Source organism: Paramacrobiotus metropolitanus, unplaced genomic scaffold (genome assembly GCF_019649055.1).
Source record: "Paramacrobiotus metropolitanus isolate TYO unplaced genomic scaffold, Prichtersi_v1.0 Parri_scaffold0000050, whole genome shotgun sequence".
NCBI classification, from domain to species: domain Eukaryota; kingdom Metazoa; phylum Tardigrada; class Eutardigrada; order Parachela; family Macrobiotidae; genus Paramacrobiotus; species Paramacrobiotus metropolitanus.
The window spans coordinates 128227-144239 of NW_026570270.1; the positions used below are offsets into that span (position 1 = coordinate 128227).

Consider the following 16013-nt stretch of genomic DNA (forward strand, 5'->3'; position numbering starts at 1 on the left):
CCGTATGGCAGTTTCCGCTGTTTTCTACGCCATGGAGCTGACAATAATTTTTCATTCTATGCGAGCTGTATCACAGGAGGTGACATAAAAAACTGTGAATGTATTACTTTATTTACGTAAAGGGTTTGTTTGTTTAAGACGCTCCACATCACCTTACTCGTTAATAAAGAAATCTACAATATGCGTTATTACACATATTGTATATTCTATGAAAACTGATTTTAGGAACAACGAACGGAAGAGTTAGTGGAAACTATACAGTCTCACCTCTGGTTGTCTCCGGGAAAATCCGAAGAAAAGACCACTGAAAACCGGCTGGATCAAATGGCAGAAGTGTGCTTCACGAAACGAACAATGCATTTGAGCATTTGGGGCCTTGGATCACTTACACAAGGCACCGTTCTCACGGTTCGTACGTGATCGCAAGTGTGCAGTACTTGCGCAACAGATCGCACTGTCTCCATTAAATTAGATGTAACTAGAAGGTCACCCAGCCTGCACTTTGTTTAGCGGTGTTTTTGGCGCGTGAATCTTAATGGTTATTATAAAGACAGTAACGCTAATTCCTTGACCCTTGACTGAACACCTTAGGCCGAAATGTCTGTCTTGGCACAGCTTTCTATTTCAGATTGTTGGGCTTTTGTTTGCGTATTTCTGCTTCATGTGGGAGCAGAAGGATCGTCGCCTTGAATTCGGGCGCAAACAGAGCCGCTAGCTGTACCTCATACCACCTACCTACATGGCGCCGGAAGGCTCACGATCAAAACCGTTTTTGCATTCTGAGTGCCGAAGAGAAACGGAATGCAGTTTACGTTAAGCTGTTGGACTCCGATTTTCTGGAAGGCTCGATTGGAGAACAGTTGAACAAGATATCCATGTAAAGCAGACTTTGTTTATTGGACTTTGTTAAAGATACTAGATCGAACCAATCCCAGGTCCGGTGGCAGTGCATGCATATATGTGTGTTTGCTCTGAGATACTGTTACCTAGAGCATATTGACAGGCGACAGCATTCGTTAAATTTCAAAATTATTAAAACCGTTAGTATTAAAAGGTGCTCGTGTAAGTAATCAGTTTAGCCGCGCATGTCCTCCTCTTGAGTGAGCTGCTGGATATGAATGATCGTATTTGGCAGTCGAGTAAAGCTGCTCGCAGTGCAAGAAAATTTGAACGGGTGCAAACTGTGCTAACCCAAACATACTGCATCATGTTTCTTCCTAGCGTGTTGGGCAAAGTTATTCGAAATGTAGAGAAACTACGGAGCTGGCTTTAGTGGTTTGAGGATGTTAATGATCTACCATGGAGAACCTTCTGGAAGGTTTTCTCGGTGCATCGGGCCTAATTCAGCCTCTCAATTATGCAGGACTACCCCTATGCCGCTGCGTTCGAAAACTTTCCGGATTATTAATAATTTTAATGACCTTGACATCTTGCCTCTACGAAACTTTGTTCAATTTGACCGATACGAGTCTACAGCTACGTGCAGGTGCCTCGCTGAACCTCTTGGATCTTGCTTATGACATTAAATATTTTATCAAAACTGCAGCCGCTTTATTAGTTTTTATCGTACTATATAAAAATCAATGCAATTTGCGAACAATTTATCTTGAGATAACCAGTGATGTTTCTAATCAAGCTTCTGTAAGAAAGCAGATAAATACGATAGTCTGGATGGCCTGGACTATTTTCATTTCATACAACATCGTGGTGACAGTAACCCGTGTGTACTTTGTGGAAACTGCACCAGCTAACTTAACATTCGGGCTGACCTTATTACCGGTGACCTTGCCTGTACAGGAGTACGCTATGTTCGTATTGAGAAATTATCCCGAAAGTCTTCGAATACTGTGCGTTGCATACTGTTCCATCTTTTTAATTAAATTTGCTAGCGGTATTGCGGCCCAACCGCGACTCTTCCTTGAAAAGTTTGGGGATTCACTGAGCGAAGAGGAAGTGCGACTGGCATGGACCGCAAGAGAAAGGGCGCTTGGCATCGCCAAAAAAATCAGAACCGAACTGTGCACTTTATTTTCATCGTTTCTGTTATGCGAAGTGGCTTGTATGTTAACGGTTATGCTAGAGATCTTGGATGCGGGGACGTGGAACGGAATAAACGGCTCTCGAGCCATTGTATCGGCGAGCATGTATATGGCTGGATTAACCATGACCTTTCAAGCCATGCTGGCTGTGTCGACAGAGGTACTGCTTAATTACGTGAGTAAATATTTTTAAGTAATTTTAATTTCTGTTAATCAGGAGCATCGAACTACCGAGATGCTGGAAGGGCTTCGCTCGAGAGTGCGGCTCTTCCCGGCAAAGCTGAGGAGCCAGGTAAACATTGTGGAGCTGCTGGATCGGATGGCTAAAGTATGTTTCGCCAAACGCACGCTGCACCTCCACGTCATCGGAATAGGATCGCTAACCCAGGGGACAGTGCTCAGCGTAAGCTGCTGTATAAGCTTGACCAATCAAGTATTTCTATTTATAGCTTATTATTCTGATCGAAACTACTATACTCACTACCCGCCAAGGTACTCTGTGTGTCTGTATGTCTATTACACGATACCTGCAATTACACTTGCGTATTTTAAGTCGTAATGAGCTCGTTTGTTGTCCGATATGACACTGAACGAAAGTGTGCCACTGGATTCACATTGTGCATAGCGCTATGCAAAAAAACAACGCTGACGTTAATTCTGTTTGTTATTGCTTAGCTGACTGGGCTGATCTTTGCATACTTCTGCTTTATGTGGGAACAGAAGGATCGTCGTCTGGAACTGGCACGAAAAGAGGGAGTATGAGTCTGTATGATCTCTTTTTTGTTAAGCACGGCTGATAACTCGGGTGATTATTAGCAATTTCTCTTTGGTAGAACATTAGTAAATGAATTTTCCGTCTAATACATAATTTGACTGTATAGCAATAACTGTATATATACTTCCGGAACAAATTTGGACTAATAAAAACTATTTGACTTGGTTATTACCAATTAGATGCAGCAGCTACCGCCCAATAAAACTTTATTTCAAACAGAAGAATAATTTACCACACTGCTTTCGTAATAAATTTCCATTGCAAATGTGCTGCATGAATAAATATATGGCCATGACGGTGTAGGTAGTTCCGTTTCGTATCCGTGCATTAATGTCAGCGTGGTCTTTTTCAAAACAAATTGTCGAACTCTTGTCTGTTCAAAAGTCTATGCATAATCGAAGTTCGTTAACCGCGGTCCGTGGATGCCAAACTTATGCGCAGCAATCACGACTTTAATGAGCGTATGCTCAACAATAACGATAGAATACTACTCTCGTCATTGTGCTGCAGCATGAAATATATGAAACGTTCATCAATCACAGATAAAATATTTGGGTGTTTCGAACAAACAAATTATAGCCACAACCGGCAATCAACGAAATAAAATTAAAGAACACTAAAGCATACGCTTTTAAAGAGCAGTATAATATACTGACATTGAACAGGAAAAGATCAGGAAGATATCGTATATCTAACTGCATAGTTTCTTATACGTATAACACGTATTATTCCACGTCTCGTACATGTCCTTCTCCTTCGTATAATGCACACACATCGCGTCCCGCTTCTGGCACTCTGCTTTCGGCTCGCGTCCCCACCCATAATCCGGCACGGCGATCCGCGTTAAATTCGCCGCCGTCGCCACCAGTCCGTTCATAAACATATCCTCGTTCAACCCGGCATTCAACTTCCGGGCAAAATACACCAGTTTCGGCAGGACTTTCGTCGGATACGCATACAACATCCCCGTCAAATATTCCGGGTATCGATTATGTGCATAATCCTCCCGCGGGATATGGTACTTATTTTCCGCATCCCGGATGGCGTCCCCACCCGCCCAGAACATTCCCCCAAACGCTCCGACCCGTTCGGCGTTGATCCGTAAAAACCCCACATACTTCTCGATGTTCAACCAATTATCGTCGTCGATTTTGGCGGTAAATGTGGCATTGGGACAGAAGGTTCCCGCCCACTGGAAGAGATGAATGGCTTTTAGGGCCTGGGCCCGGTAGTTATCGTCGAACACGTTAGACTGGATGATGTCACCATATTCGCCAGCTTCCCGTTGTAGCTCCACCTGCGTTTTTAGGTCACGGGTGCGGGCGGCGATGAAGAGCAGTCGCACCCCGCAGCGGGGTTCCGCCAGGGATCCCCATGTTGTCCGGACCGCTCGCCGTAGGGCAAACCCATCGGGGCGGGTCACGGCGATAATCAGAAGAAATATCGGGTCTGGATAGGAAGAACATGGCTGAGGAGAAATACTGTACTGTGGCGCGACTTTTGCCGGTTTCAAGGAATAGGCAGCAAAATCGGCGGGAAGCTTTTGTAGACCCGGGATTTTTTTCCTTACAACATACGCTGGAATGGCGGAGTTTTCTAGCAGATGCTCGGGTGCTTCCGTAGTCGTTGACGGCGTTAAAACATCCAAAGAATTATTTTGGCGGGCTAAATCCGCAAGGATATTTTTGGCGGTTGCTTTATTGTCGCCCACAAATAATGCGGAAACGGGATCGCCGAATCCATAATTAAACTTTGCTACACTCGTCTCAGGATGATAAAATTTGGTAACCGTGGACGTGCCGATTAATATTAAAGGCGCTAGCAAAAAAATCGCTCCCAGAATCACACTGAAACGCAAGAGATGTCTTGCAGTATACGGCATGATGCCGGCATCACAGTTTATTCCGTTACAATTTTCGGTAGCACCGCCGTGCGGACAATGCTCTACTATAGTTTGTCGATCATACCTTGTTGTTGTTCAGCTGTACTTGCCGAACTCACGCTCATACCACGAGGAACGAAAGTGATATGCGGAAAATGCGAAATTATTGGACGTGGCTGTGCCGGACATCGCACGCGGTAGACTTGGTGCGAACACCGGTACCGTACAAACACAGCCGCAAGCGACGAGTTTCACTTGCCGAAGATACCGTATGGTTCTGCATACGTGGATTCATAACCGTTGACGCTTGATCGAAGCTTTTGCGTTGGTCTGACCCATAGCCGCTCAAGCTGTGCGAACCGCTTTGTTGTTGTTCGTGATTGTCTTAATATTTCGTAAATATGTAATTAGATAGTGATAAGTGGCATAACAGAATATCTGTCACAAATCAAACGAATTATTCGACTACAGGATAACATAGCATGTTGTAACTGGGAGGCATGAATATTATATATTCACCATATTACTACCGTATTAATAATTGCACTATATACCTTCAAAGACATGCACATGGACGCCAGTCCGCTATTTGAAAATTAGAACCTGTCTTTTTACCACAAATTTGTGGGGCCAGTTGATTCTGGGATATTATATTACACTTTTGCGTTTACACTTTTGCGTTTGCGTTTTGGATATTATATTACACTTTTACATTAGATGCGAATCCAGGTATACGTTTTGACGCCTTATAAAAAATATTCCGAACTATATATATTGGAAATTCATATGAATAAATGCATAGAAAAATTACTTATCATACAGAAAATAGATCGCTCTTCTCACGACATTTTAGTATTGAATGCTCAAAAGCTTACCTCCTTAGGTAGGTATTTTTAAATGGCTGTTTTTGGCGCACTCGGTGCAGCACACGTTAACGCGGATGCACAGTATAAAGTAATCGCTATAATCGCGGCGGCGTAACCGTAATTTGCGGCCGTTATAAACTTGTAAGTCCATGTATTTTATGTAAAATTTCCTTTCTTGTTGCCTATTTAAACGCAAGCTCTGTGATTTCGGGATCACGTTCTCGAATAAATGTTGCATTTTACATATAATGCATGTGATTTGCGAAAACTATTCACAAACACCATACCTGCATATTACTACGACGAGAAACACCGACACACCCGCGGTCTTGCAACACGCGGACGGAAATCAGAGAAAGTAATTGTTTATCCGCTTAACGCATCCAATTGCATTAAGTACATTCCAATATCATCTCAATTTATTTTTTTCCCTATTTACATCTCACTGGGATCCTTCCCAATGCGCAATTGCTGTGCGCCCGATAATCCGATTAGCCGGGGCAGTACTACAACAAAATGCAGCTTCCGGTCATACTCGCCGTTCTGCTCACGCTATATTTTGCACAACGTTAAGAAATCGGTAAACAGCGCTTTGTTATATTGTCCTGCAACTTCTTCTCCCATTAGCCAACCGTCGTTCTTGTTGATCACTGGCACACGGTCACCCCGAGACGCATATATGAAACGACAGTGACGTATCGCGTCAACAACAACGCTACCCGGATGGTCCACAAGACCATATCCGTCGTGCATTAGCGTCTCTTACTCAGGGAACAATCCGAAACGCTCTACACGGGACAAAAGACGTCCATTACCCGGTACAATCAAGTCCTGGGCCGTGTATACAAAAGACGCGCGTTAACGGTACAGTCGCCTGCTGTGCTTGTACAGGTGAATTAGCGGGATAAGGTGTGACATCCTGAGGAGCGTACGCGCCGGTGTAGCGTGTGGAGTACGGGAGAGCGACTGGATAGTATAAAAGCCGGCAGCACGGTGTCAGTGGCCACGGTAATCATTCGCAGGTGATCGCGGTGGAATTATATTATACGATCGAGAGGAAGTTGGTGCGCGTGAGATGGCCGGTTCGATGATCGTACAGTGTGGGGTTATGCTGGTGGTGTTGGTTGTGGCCGTCCATGGATTCAATTTCCCCTTTGCCCTGGGCAAGGCTGGAGCCGCCGGACAGGCCGGTAAGCTAAGATACTATTTATAAACGGCAGCTGTAAAATACTATATTATCCAGTATCTTTCTTATATAAATTTCATGACCTTATGAGCACATATATGTAATAATATGCATGCATTCGTATAACTGGAAACAACATATCTTCTTCATTGATGATATGCTAAAATGACGGAGTGGAACAAAATGCGGAGCATTGAGAACATGAAAGCGGTGGAATAATTATTATTATTAAAGATCATATTACTGCTTCATATTAAAGTTTTATAACGCTTAAGCTCTACGGAACATACAAATTATAAGTAAGCTTTAAACTAGCCTCTTCCTTAAAAAGAAAATTCCATTTGCCTTAATGCGCCTGGGAAATGGAAAATCTGGTTGAGGCTACAATAAAATTACAGCCAGTGAATGTCATCATAATTATCTGCTTTAGCTGTTCTTTTATCTTATTTTCAAATTTAACTCTGATTTAGCGTGACATTCACTAGGGTTGCCAAGTCTTGTGTCAGTAGGTGTAAAGCAAACTTCCGGTTAGTTATTATCGTAGTTTTCGAAGCCTCCTCATTGCCGCTGCGCATGGAGGTCTAATTGTCTTCTGTGCCGGTTGTCAAAATACAAAAAGTCCAGCATGCAGAGTGCGTCTGTTATGTAGCCGCCGAATGTCTCTGCACGCTGTCTACAGTATTTTATAGTATTACAGAACAGGCTGTATGAAATACTTGAGATTCAAAAGCTTTTGTCTTCATTATTATTCCTCCTTACTGGGACGTATCTCATACGATTAAAAATTAATGCAGCTTGTCAGTTGAAACGGGTATCGGACGCACCTAATATCTTATTACGTTATTGTGTCTTTACTGCAAGATGCGTTTTATGAGATTAAAAATTAAAAACCTTTCGGCTTAGATAGTATTAGGCGCACCCAGTGTACCGTAATCATTCAGTTACTTAATATTTTAGTAGCAATATGCACAAGAAATTGTGTTTAATGGAAGTATTGTTTTTTTACCGCAACCGACATGAAATTACGAAAATCCGTAACTAATTTTGTAACTAACATTACAGCTATTTGATGCAGCAACTAATTAAATAAAGTAGAGTTTTCGCGATGCAAAATAGCTGACTTGCACTGATAACCTTAGTGAACAAATATTTGTTTTCCTTTAGGTGAACGGCTGGCTGATGCTGCAAAACCCGAACGAGACTTTGGGAGCAACATTATAACGATGAACAGCGGTCCATTGAGAATTTTCTGTGTGGAATATACTGCTTGCAAAACCCAGCTGATCCGCCTTTTGGAAAGCAAGCTCCTGTATAATAAACGCCAGAATATGTAATCGTTAGCATGATTTGCTTAGCCGCCTGTGCTGCTTAATTTGGATAATCCCAAAATTGCCTCTGTATTGGGATCGTTAAAATCTTAAAATGTATTATAATGCTACAACAAATGCTGTGTATCTTAATAAATTGACCTTCCATTGTGATGGCGGTCTGTGTTCGAAAAACAAAAAAAAATTATAGCAGTAATAATGGGCTGTTCTCTATTTTAACAGCATCCACGCCTTATGTATAGAAATGTTAAGAAGAAACCTTAAGAAACCATGAAACCGATTATAGTTCGTCTGTACGACGAAGTGTCTTATGAAAATTATTGCAAAGCATATACATCAATAAAGTATCTTATCTGTATAACATAAGCTGGGTCATTTGCGTACCAGCGGAAACTGAACAATATTATGCGATTCAATAACCTTTATTTAAATTAAAAGGGTATAAAATTTTATCGGCATTATCATTGCTTTATGTCCAAACTGACGTGTGTCATAACGCTAACCCAAGGTGATTAGAATAATTTCCGGAAGCTGCGTGCTTGTTGCTGCCGGCAAAGTTGGGCTTATAGGACAACGTTCAACATCCAGCCGTAGCACATATCATCTTACAGTTGAATGTTGCGTCAGTCGGTCGACATTTATTAAGATGTCTTACATCTTATGTTTCCTTTCCGGTCAACACAGTTGCCCTTTAGCAATAGACGCGCACAGGAAGTGAAGGCACTTAATTTGTAAAGGTTACGTATCACAATTTCCCTTAATATATTTACCGATTTTTTTCTCAAGAATTTAATTCGATTATCGATCTGCAGACAATTCTTATGCGACATGGTTCTGCGCACTTCTGGGTAATCAAATAATAGTTATTATGACACAATTTTCCTTATTATATTTTTTCTCAAGAATTTAATTCAATTAACGAGCAGCAGATTTAAACAATCTTATGCGATACGATTCTGCGCACTCCTGGGTAATCAAATAATATGATTATATGAAATTGTGGTTACATTACTGGAATGTATTTCATAAGATTAAAAATTAAAGTAGCTTGTCATGGTAAACATTATTTTATATGCAAACGCACCCATTGCACGCATTAGATCTGCATAGCTCTGTGTACGTGAAAGCCTGCAACGGAAAATTTAATCTTTTTCAGCTTAAATGCAGTCATTAATGAACCACAAGTGCAATATCATGAACTCGTAGTTATTGATTCCATCGAATTATACCACTTAATGTTTAAAAGGGTACAGACTGCTATGTATTATGTAATCTTAGCTGAATTTATTACGTTTCGATAAAGTTTTAATATATTTTATGTATAAAGTATAAATTTAACTGTACATAAGAACTGGTCGGCCCTTTAATTTACTTGCTCTGGAATCTGGATGAACATCATGTATTATACATAGCAAAGCCGGTACAGTATAATATTGGACTAACGTACTGCGCTTTCAGTACGCGAATAATTAAACGTAAAAACCCAATTCTTCGTCTGAGATTAATATTAGAAAAGTGCGTTACAAGCGACACGCTAATTCCCTTTCCGCCAGTGAATGCATCAGAAAACAAATAAGTACTTAATCTTTTAACACATCCCATGTCCTTCTTATACAACAGCTCGTTTGGGTTTCTGCTGGCTGGCTAATGTCAGCGCTTCGTTATACCGCAGTCCGCAGGCGGACGCCGGCAGTGCATGCAGACGCCAGCGATATGTTAATCTGGAAGAAAAGCGTTCAGGGGAATTTGCCGGTAAATCATTAGAAATGCCGAAATAGCAGGGATTGTACGTGTACATACCGGGTATTATTGGGATTATGGATGCCTTTGCAGACGCGGGTCTCACTCCAGGTCGACAACAATGGACTGTCGGCCACAATGTGCGGGACAAAGAAGCAGTTGAACTGCTCGATTAGATCGCTCTGGGTGAAGATGTCGTGGTCGTAGACTTCTACGCGCAGGTTAACTGTCTGCAAGTCAACGAGGATATAAATATAGTTCACGACGTTGACATTACGGGAAGAAAGAGCATGGGCATAGCGGTGAAAGTGTCGTTAGAAAATTCAATTCAAAGCTGATATAAAGATTTTGTGGTAACTATGCAACGTATTGTTAAAATCTTTCAGACGATTCGAACAGTTATGCATAGAAAACGTACATTAAAGGCGCCACCGCAGATGACTTTGCCAATGATTTTATTCAGTCTGACATTGTCAGTGTTGGTGTGACCTCCAATGTACTCGTGGTCTTCCAGACGGCGGATCGCACCGGGCCATGGGGAAATAGGCTTTTCACTAAAAATAATTTTCTATATATGCATCATGAGCAATAGACATATATCCGGTAACGGTTCTCAATTATCTTCTGTCGTTTATGTACTCTGTATAGCGCAACTGCATTTTGCATTACATTTTATGCTTAAATACTGCGCACTTTTGCACTCGAGGGTTTATATAATCGTAATTTTAAAGTTTGTTATCTGCATGGAAAATTTAACGTACATATCGATAAATCCATAAATCACCGGATCGCATTTCGTCATAACATCGCAAAACTTCCCATTGCTAATCTGGCCTTGATTATTAAAGAGGTCGATGATTTCCGTTTCGATGCCGTAGAATGTGTGGCCCTGTTCCCTGTCCTGGTCAGCCCATGCCAGCACCTAAGGAGCACCCAATTTACAGCTAATAATACGACTGATAAAGGTAGTTGATACATAAAACAGTGCACATACGAATATGATGAAATATTGGTAATAACAAAGTTGGTCCAGTTAATATACAGACTACCAGTTACTACCGTAAGCCAATGCGGCAATTAATTTTTATTTTGATACTTTCCCTCAGAATGTGCGCAAAACATACATTTTTTACTTACCAGCAGCGTTACCAAAGCCGGAAACAAAATGCAATATATGAAGGAAGCCATTTTTGCTCTATGTCACGCTACCTACAGAAACGTGCCGAACTGTAACAGGAACTGCAATCGATCAAAAAGCAATCTATTCAGAAAATTTCTTGGACGCTTAAATGAAAATTGAAATGTTAGTAAAGCTGGAAGCGAAAAGCTTGTATAAAGGATTTTTACTTCATCAAAAATTTGTTAAAAAAACTGAGGTTCAATCCAGGAACCTTATATACGTGCTGCAGAAGTTATAGTACCCTTTTTACTTTCAAAACACACGTTGCCGTTAATTTCGTATCCAGTACGTCGTACTGCGGTGTGAATCATGCTGATATTCACGGGAAACAGCGCATGGGATCGGATAAGCATGTTGTCAACAAGCGCGCGGCGGTACGCAATCGCGATGGAAATCTCGCCATATTATATTACTCATTTGTACATGAGCAATTAACAGAAATAAAACTCGGTTCTGTATAAAAGTGGATTATGCCATCATAAAAATTGCGCAGATGATTAGTAAATCCAAACGCAACTGCGGGATGCGCTCATGCAGCATACCACGTACACATCGATTTTTCCCGGCACCGGCATTTAATTCCCATTAATTTGGGTGATCTCAGACTGCGTAGTGCGTACAAAGAGATTTGCTTTATTTACTGTTCGTGAACCTATAATAAATATCGTCGCTCAAAGAAACGGAAATACGGTTACAGGAAATATATGTGTGTCATAAATTACCGACAGTTATTATCGTAATTTTCCAGGCACGAAGCGAAAGCTGGCACTTCCGGTCAGTCACATTGATGCAAAATTTGCATAATGCAGCACAATTATGGCAATGATTTAACTACAGCAACTGCAAGCTCACAATATCTTCCTACAAATTAATGTACACAAAACAGGAATAGTCAATTACTTCTAAATACTTTAATACAATCTGTATTATAAAACATGCATATAGGAACTTCTGCACCGTGCACAGTGAATATCACGCCAGTATTAACAAAACCTAAAAAGCACAGTAGAAAAAAGAAAACACCGCTAAACGCGCCAATCCAGCAATCGTCAATTAAGTAAACTTGTTACTCTACTGCATAAGCCCAAAACCCGTACATTTAACTCCACTACGTTATCAGATCTATTAGATCAACCTGTGATTACCACCGGCCGTTTTCTATGACTGATGTACATCAGTGCTTTGCAGCAACACCGCGCTGAACACATTCACCCTGCAATGCCGCGCTTCACGCAATACTATCCACCACTAAGCGCTCCTCGCCGGCTGGAATAATTTCATAGGCATCGTGGTAGTCGTAGAACGGCTCCTCCGTGCTGTTAACCAGGGGTACTGCCGTGCTGGGGCGCGGGGTGGCGGGGGTGCGCGCCGTGGGAAAGGTCACGCCGGGGGAAAGGGTCGTCTGCGGAAACAGGCCGCGGATAAAGGGAGAGAGGACCAGCACCGGTGGGGAGGAGGGTGAACGCGCCACGGGAAGGAGTTCCTGCTGGCTTTGACATTCACCGTAGCGGATAGGGAAGATTCGCCAGCGGTAGTACAATCTGGTGAAATAATTTCCTAGTTAAGGTTTATTCAACGTAAGTACAACAATGCCAACTGTTTTGTAAATAATTTGTTACGATTTTATTTTTCTGGTAAATATGTATGTGTAAATACTTTTGCTTTCGCGGCTTCGCATAATGTGAGGTTCTTGTATGTGAAATAAATGGTAAATGCATCAATTTAACCAAGTTATACTGCAGATTGCATACTCGTACATATGATGCGCGCCGGTCAATCGATTAAATTTTTGGTATATAAAATGCTTTTGTACTAAGCAGGTTTAAATGTACAATAAATTATTACTAATAACGGATTTACGTGCCAATTACATCTAACTTGTAAGTTGTGAAATTATTACTTAATCAGCTTGGGCTGGTAAATGGAACGGCATTCCGACAGATCGGACCAAATCATGTCTTCGCGCGGCGATGGTATGAAGGGAAATATGCACTCAAAATTCTCAATGACATCCCAACGCGTGAAATAATCATAATCAAATCCTTCCACACGGGCGTTAACCGTCTGAAAAAAGTGAACAAGGTGAATGCACACAGCTGGAGATTTACACATTTCCTTTTATATTATACAAACAAGAAGGGAATCGCAAACGAACATGGCCGTTCTTCCCGAAATAATTTGTCAATATGCAGCTAAAAGTTTACAATAATAAAGACAGTAATTATGGTTGATAGAACTCCTTAAACAACTAACTTTTGATGCCGTTTTTGTTTGCTAAAAGAACTATTACAATATACAACGGTACTTTATAGTGTACCACACCTTTATAATCAGGTAATGCAGTTTGATAAGGTTATACCAATTACCGTAACCGATCATGATCATAATTATGGATGTCGTGTATAATTTTTACTAACTTCAGGAAGTCGCAGTCGATTGCAGACATTCTTTATGATGCGTGCATTCATATTGACCGTATTAGCGTCGCGCCTATCCAGAAATAACTGAAAGTCGCCCAGAGATCTCGCACTTCCTGGAAAATTTCCGCTTGGATTATCGCTGAAAATAATCGAAAGTGTCAGTATAATCGCCAATTGTACACGAACGTTGGGGGGTCTTTATGTAACGTGGCACACATATTTTAGCACCAATTTAAACGCCAATAAAATTAGTGCAATCTATAAAAAATTTCAAAAACGACAAAAAGATATCTGCATGCTTTATTTCATATGCACTACCACAGCAAACAAAAGGCAAAAATCAATGCAACGGGAAAATGCGTTTGCAACGAAGTATTATCAGTGCTATGTCAGCTATGTAAGCGGATTAAAATTAACAGAAAGTTCAAACATTTTAAAAAACTGATGAAAATAATTGCGATGTGCACGAAATATTAAAATTCAGTGCAAATAATGTACTTCCCGACATGATTGTATTATAATTAGCACTATGCAAACTTTTTTGCTGCAGAATTTGACTCACATATCGATATACGAGTACAGCACTGGGTCGCAACGTGTAGCAACATCGCAGCGCTTTCCATTGCTGATTATGCCGTACGGATTGTCAAAACGCGCAAACTGCACTTCGATGCGATAATTGCTCCCCCAGATCTGCGCATTCGATTGCAGGATCTGCAGAAAAACATCCATGCTGCTAATGTAATTGTATGATTTGGCAAAGGGTACATTTTTGTTTCCTTTACCCGAAAAAACATGAGCAGTACAACTCGGCCGGAAATGGAATAACCCATCGTGACAAGGGAAAACCATCCGCACCAATCCTACACATATACCATTTTCCTTACTGTTATGCGAAAAAGAAAGTGCATATAATTACGGTTACAACACAGTGTTAATCGGTACTTCTACTAAAATTGCAGCGATGCATGTGACGTGTTTTCGCGGCGCTATCACCATTATATAAATGGTCTGGGACACTCGCATACTGTTATAGCTCTAGAACCATAAGTTATAGTCAAATCAAATGGAAGACCCGAACGCACAGGTTGTGCGGAAAATATACGTTTGGTTTATTGCAAGGCGCATGCTGGCATATTTTCCGTATCAAGATAAACTCCAATCAAAAGTTCATAGGACTTACAGATAATGACGTTCAAATTTTTTTGGCAAAGTGGCATTAAGTGTTCCATGGCCGACGCGTTTCACATCTTTTACCAATTAATAACTTTTACTCGATGAGCCACAGGCATGTCCTCGGTAACTGCGTCATTATGACACCGGTTTGGAAAAAGGTACTGTGTGGTTAAATAAATTACTTTTATGGGAGGAATACAACGGTTGTCGAGGTATTTTAAGCGTACAAGTACAGTGAACTTCCAGTGTTATTGTAATACGTGCTAATCAGGATTTTAACTACGAGTATAAGCGTCGGACGGAAGCTGTAACAGATCTTAAGTTCTTAACCATGTAATTGCTGAATGGGTACATGGTGTCACACATGCAGTGCGTCGTACGACAAATACATACTACATCGCAAACCATCTAAACTGACCTTTGAATTCTTGCGTCGCAACGTTCTTTTCAGTGACTTACAAACAACGGGTGCAGAAAATAACGAAGATGCAGAAAATCTGCACCGCAATACAGATACATGCAATGTAAGAGCATTCCATCTTAACATTCCCGCTAAGCTGTGTCAATCCCGCCGATACGATCACCGTAATGGAAAAAACTCGCGGACTCTCGAAGGGTTTTGTTAGATGCTTAAATGGCGTAGATGAGTGGAGTAGAACGGCCGGCAAGAGCGGTCGCCCGGCAACAACGTTAACCAGCGTAGACGTGTATGACCTGATATGAACGGTTGAAAATTCGAAAGAGTGCACCCATTGACCAGGAAAGCGTGCCCGAGCACAAAAGGGCAACGATATATGTGCAGCGCCAGATGGCGCATTTTAACAAGCATGGGTGTGACCGTAAAATCAATAATATGATAGTTCCATGTGTGGAATAAACATTTTGCTATCAAGGTTTGGGTGGGTGATCAAGGGTGTGATTGCCACAAGACCTCCAACTGCGTGTTTGCATTATATGGTACTCATGGTCAGATGCCGAACGCTTCCCGCGACGGTTCGAATGATCGGTTGGTAGCTTCTGCGCAGTATTTTATAATTTTAGCAACTTTCGTATTCGCCCCAGATAGACAGTATTGACTAATGGATAAAACCAACCTCAAAGCGCTCAACCAGCAGTAGTGTGACAGCAGGCGAACAAAGGCTCACGATAGTGAGAGAAGGCTTTATTGTGGATAGCAATAAAGTGAGGAACCAAAACACAAAGGCTCGAGGTGCGAGCAGTATCGTGAAAGTACAGTGAATGATAATGCTAGTGAACAAAGTGAACGGCATATCGAGCCAAAGCATGGGAAAAGCCTATGCGGCATACTGGGCAGATCCAACACGAGCGAACGAACGCTGATAGGCCGAGATGGAGAAGTGGGGCGTGGCTCCGCCTACATCGAGGCCGATGATTGGCCGAGACGTAAGGCTGGGCGGAAA

At 41.5% G+C, this 16013-nt stretch overlaps 3 protein-coding genes across 5 annotated transcripts; all 3 read right to left on the reverse strand.

Annotated features, from left to right (window-relative positions):
- Positions 1–3226: 3226 nt before the first annotated feature.
- On the reverse strand, positions 3227–4841 carry LOC129592157 (lactosylceramide 1,3-N-acetyl-beta-D-glucosaminyltransferase-like). Its single transcript, XM_055488128.1, has one exon. The coding sequence runs from the start codon at positions 4694–4696 to the stop codon at positions 3506–3508; it is 1191 nt and encodes a 396-aa protein (XP_055344103.1). The 5' UTR covers positions 4697–4841; the 3' UTR covers positions 3227–3505.
- A 4590-nt stretch (positions 4842–9431) lies between these two features.
- Positions 9432–11256, reverse strand: LOC129592085 (uncharacterized). Its single transcript, XM_055488041.1, has 5 exons — positions 10954–11256; positions 10578–10738; positions 10235–10370; positions 9877–10046; positions 9432–9797 (listed from the first exon to the last, which is right to left on the reverse strand). Exons 1-5 carry the CDS (start codon positions 11002–11004, stop codon positions 9686–9688), a joined length of 630 nt encoding a protein of 209 aa, XP_055344016.1. The 5' UTR covers positions 11005–11256; the 3' UTR covers positions 9432–9685.
- A 632-nt stretch (positions 11257–11888) lies between these two features.
- On the reverse strand, positions 11889–15197 carry LOC129592084 (uncharacterized). Of its 3 annotated transcripts, XM_055488039.1 has the most exons (7): positions 15011–15197; positions 14600–14753; positions 14202–14279; positions 13979–14130; positions 13414–13555; positions 12897–13060; positions 11889–12537 (listed from the first exon to the last, which is right to left on the reverse strand). In XM_055488039.1, exons 3-7 carry the CDS (start codon positions 14247–14249, stop codon positions 12225–12227), a joined length of 819 nt encoding a protein of 272 aa, XP_055344014.1. In that variant the 5' UTR covers positions 14250–14279; positions 14600–14753; positions 15011–15197; the 3' UTR covers positions 11889–12224. The 3 variants fall into 3 exon arrangements, with proteins under 3 accessions (XP_055344014.1, XP_055344012.1, XP_055344013.1); XM_055488037.1 differs by lacking the exon at positions 14600–14753; XM_055488038.1 differs by lacking the exons at positions 14600–14753; positions 15011–15197 and having other exon boundaries at positions 14202–14484.
- Between the last annotated feature and the right edge of the window lie 816 nt (positions 15198–16013).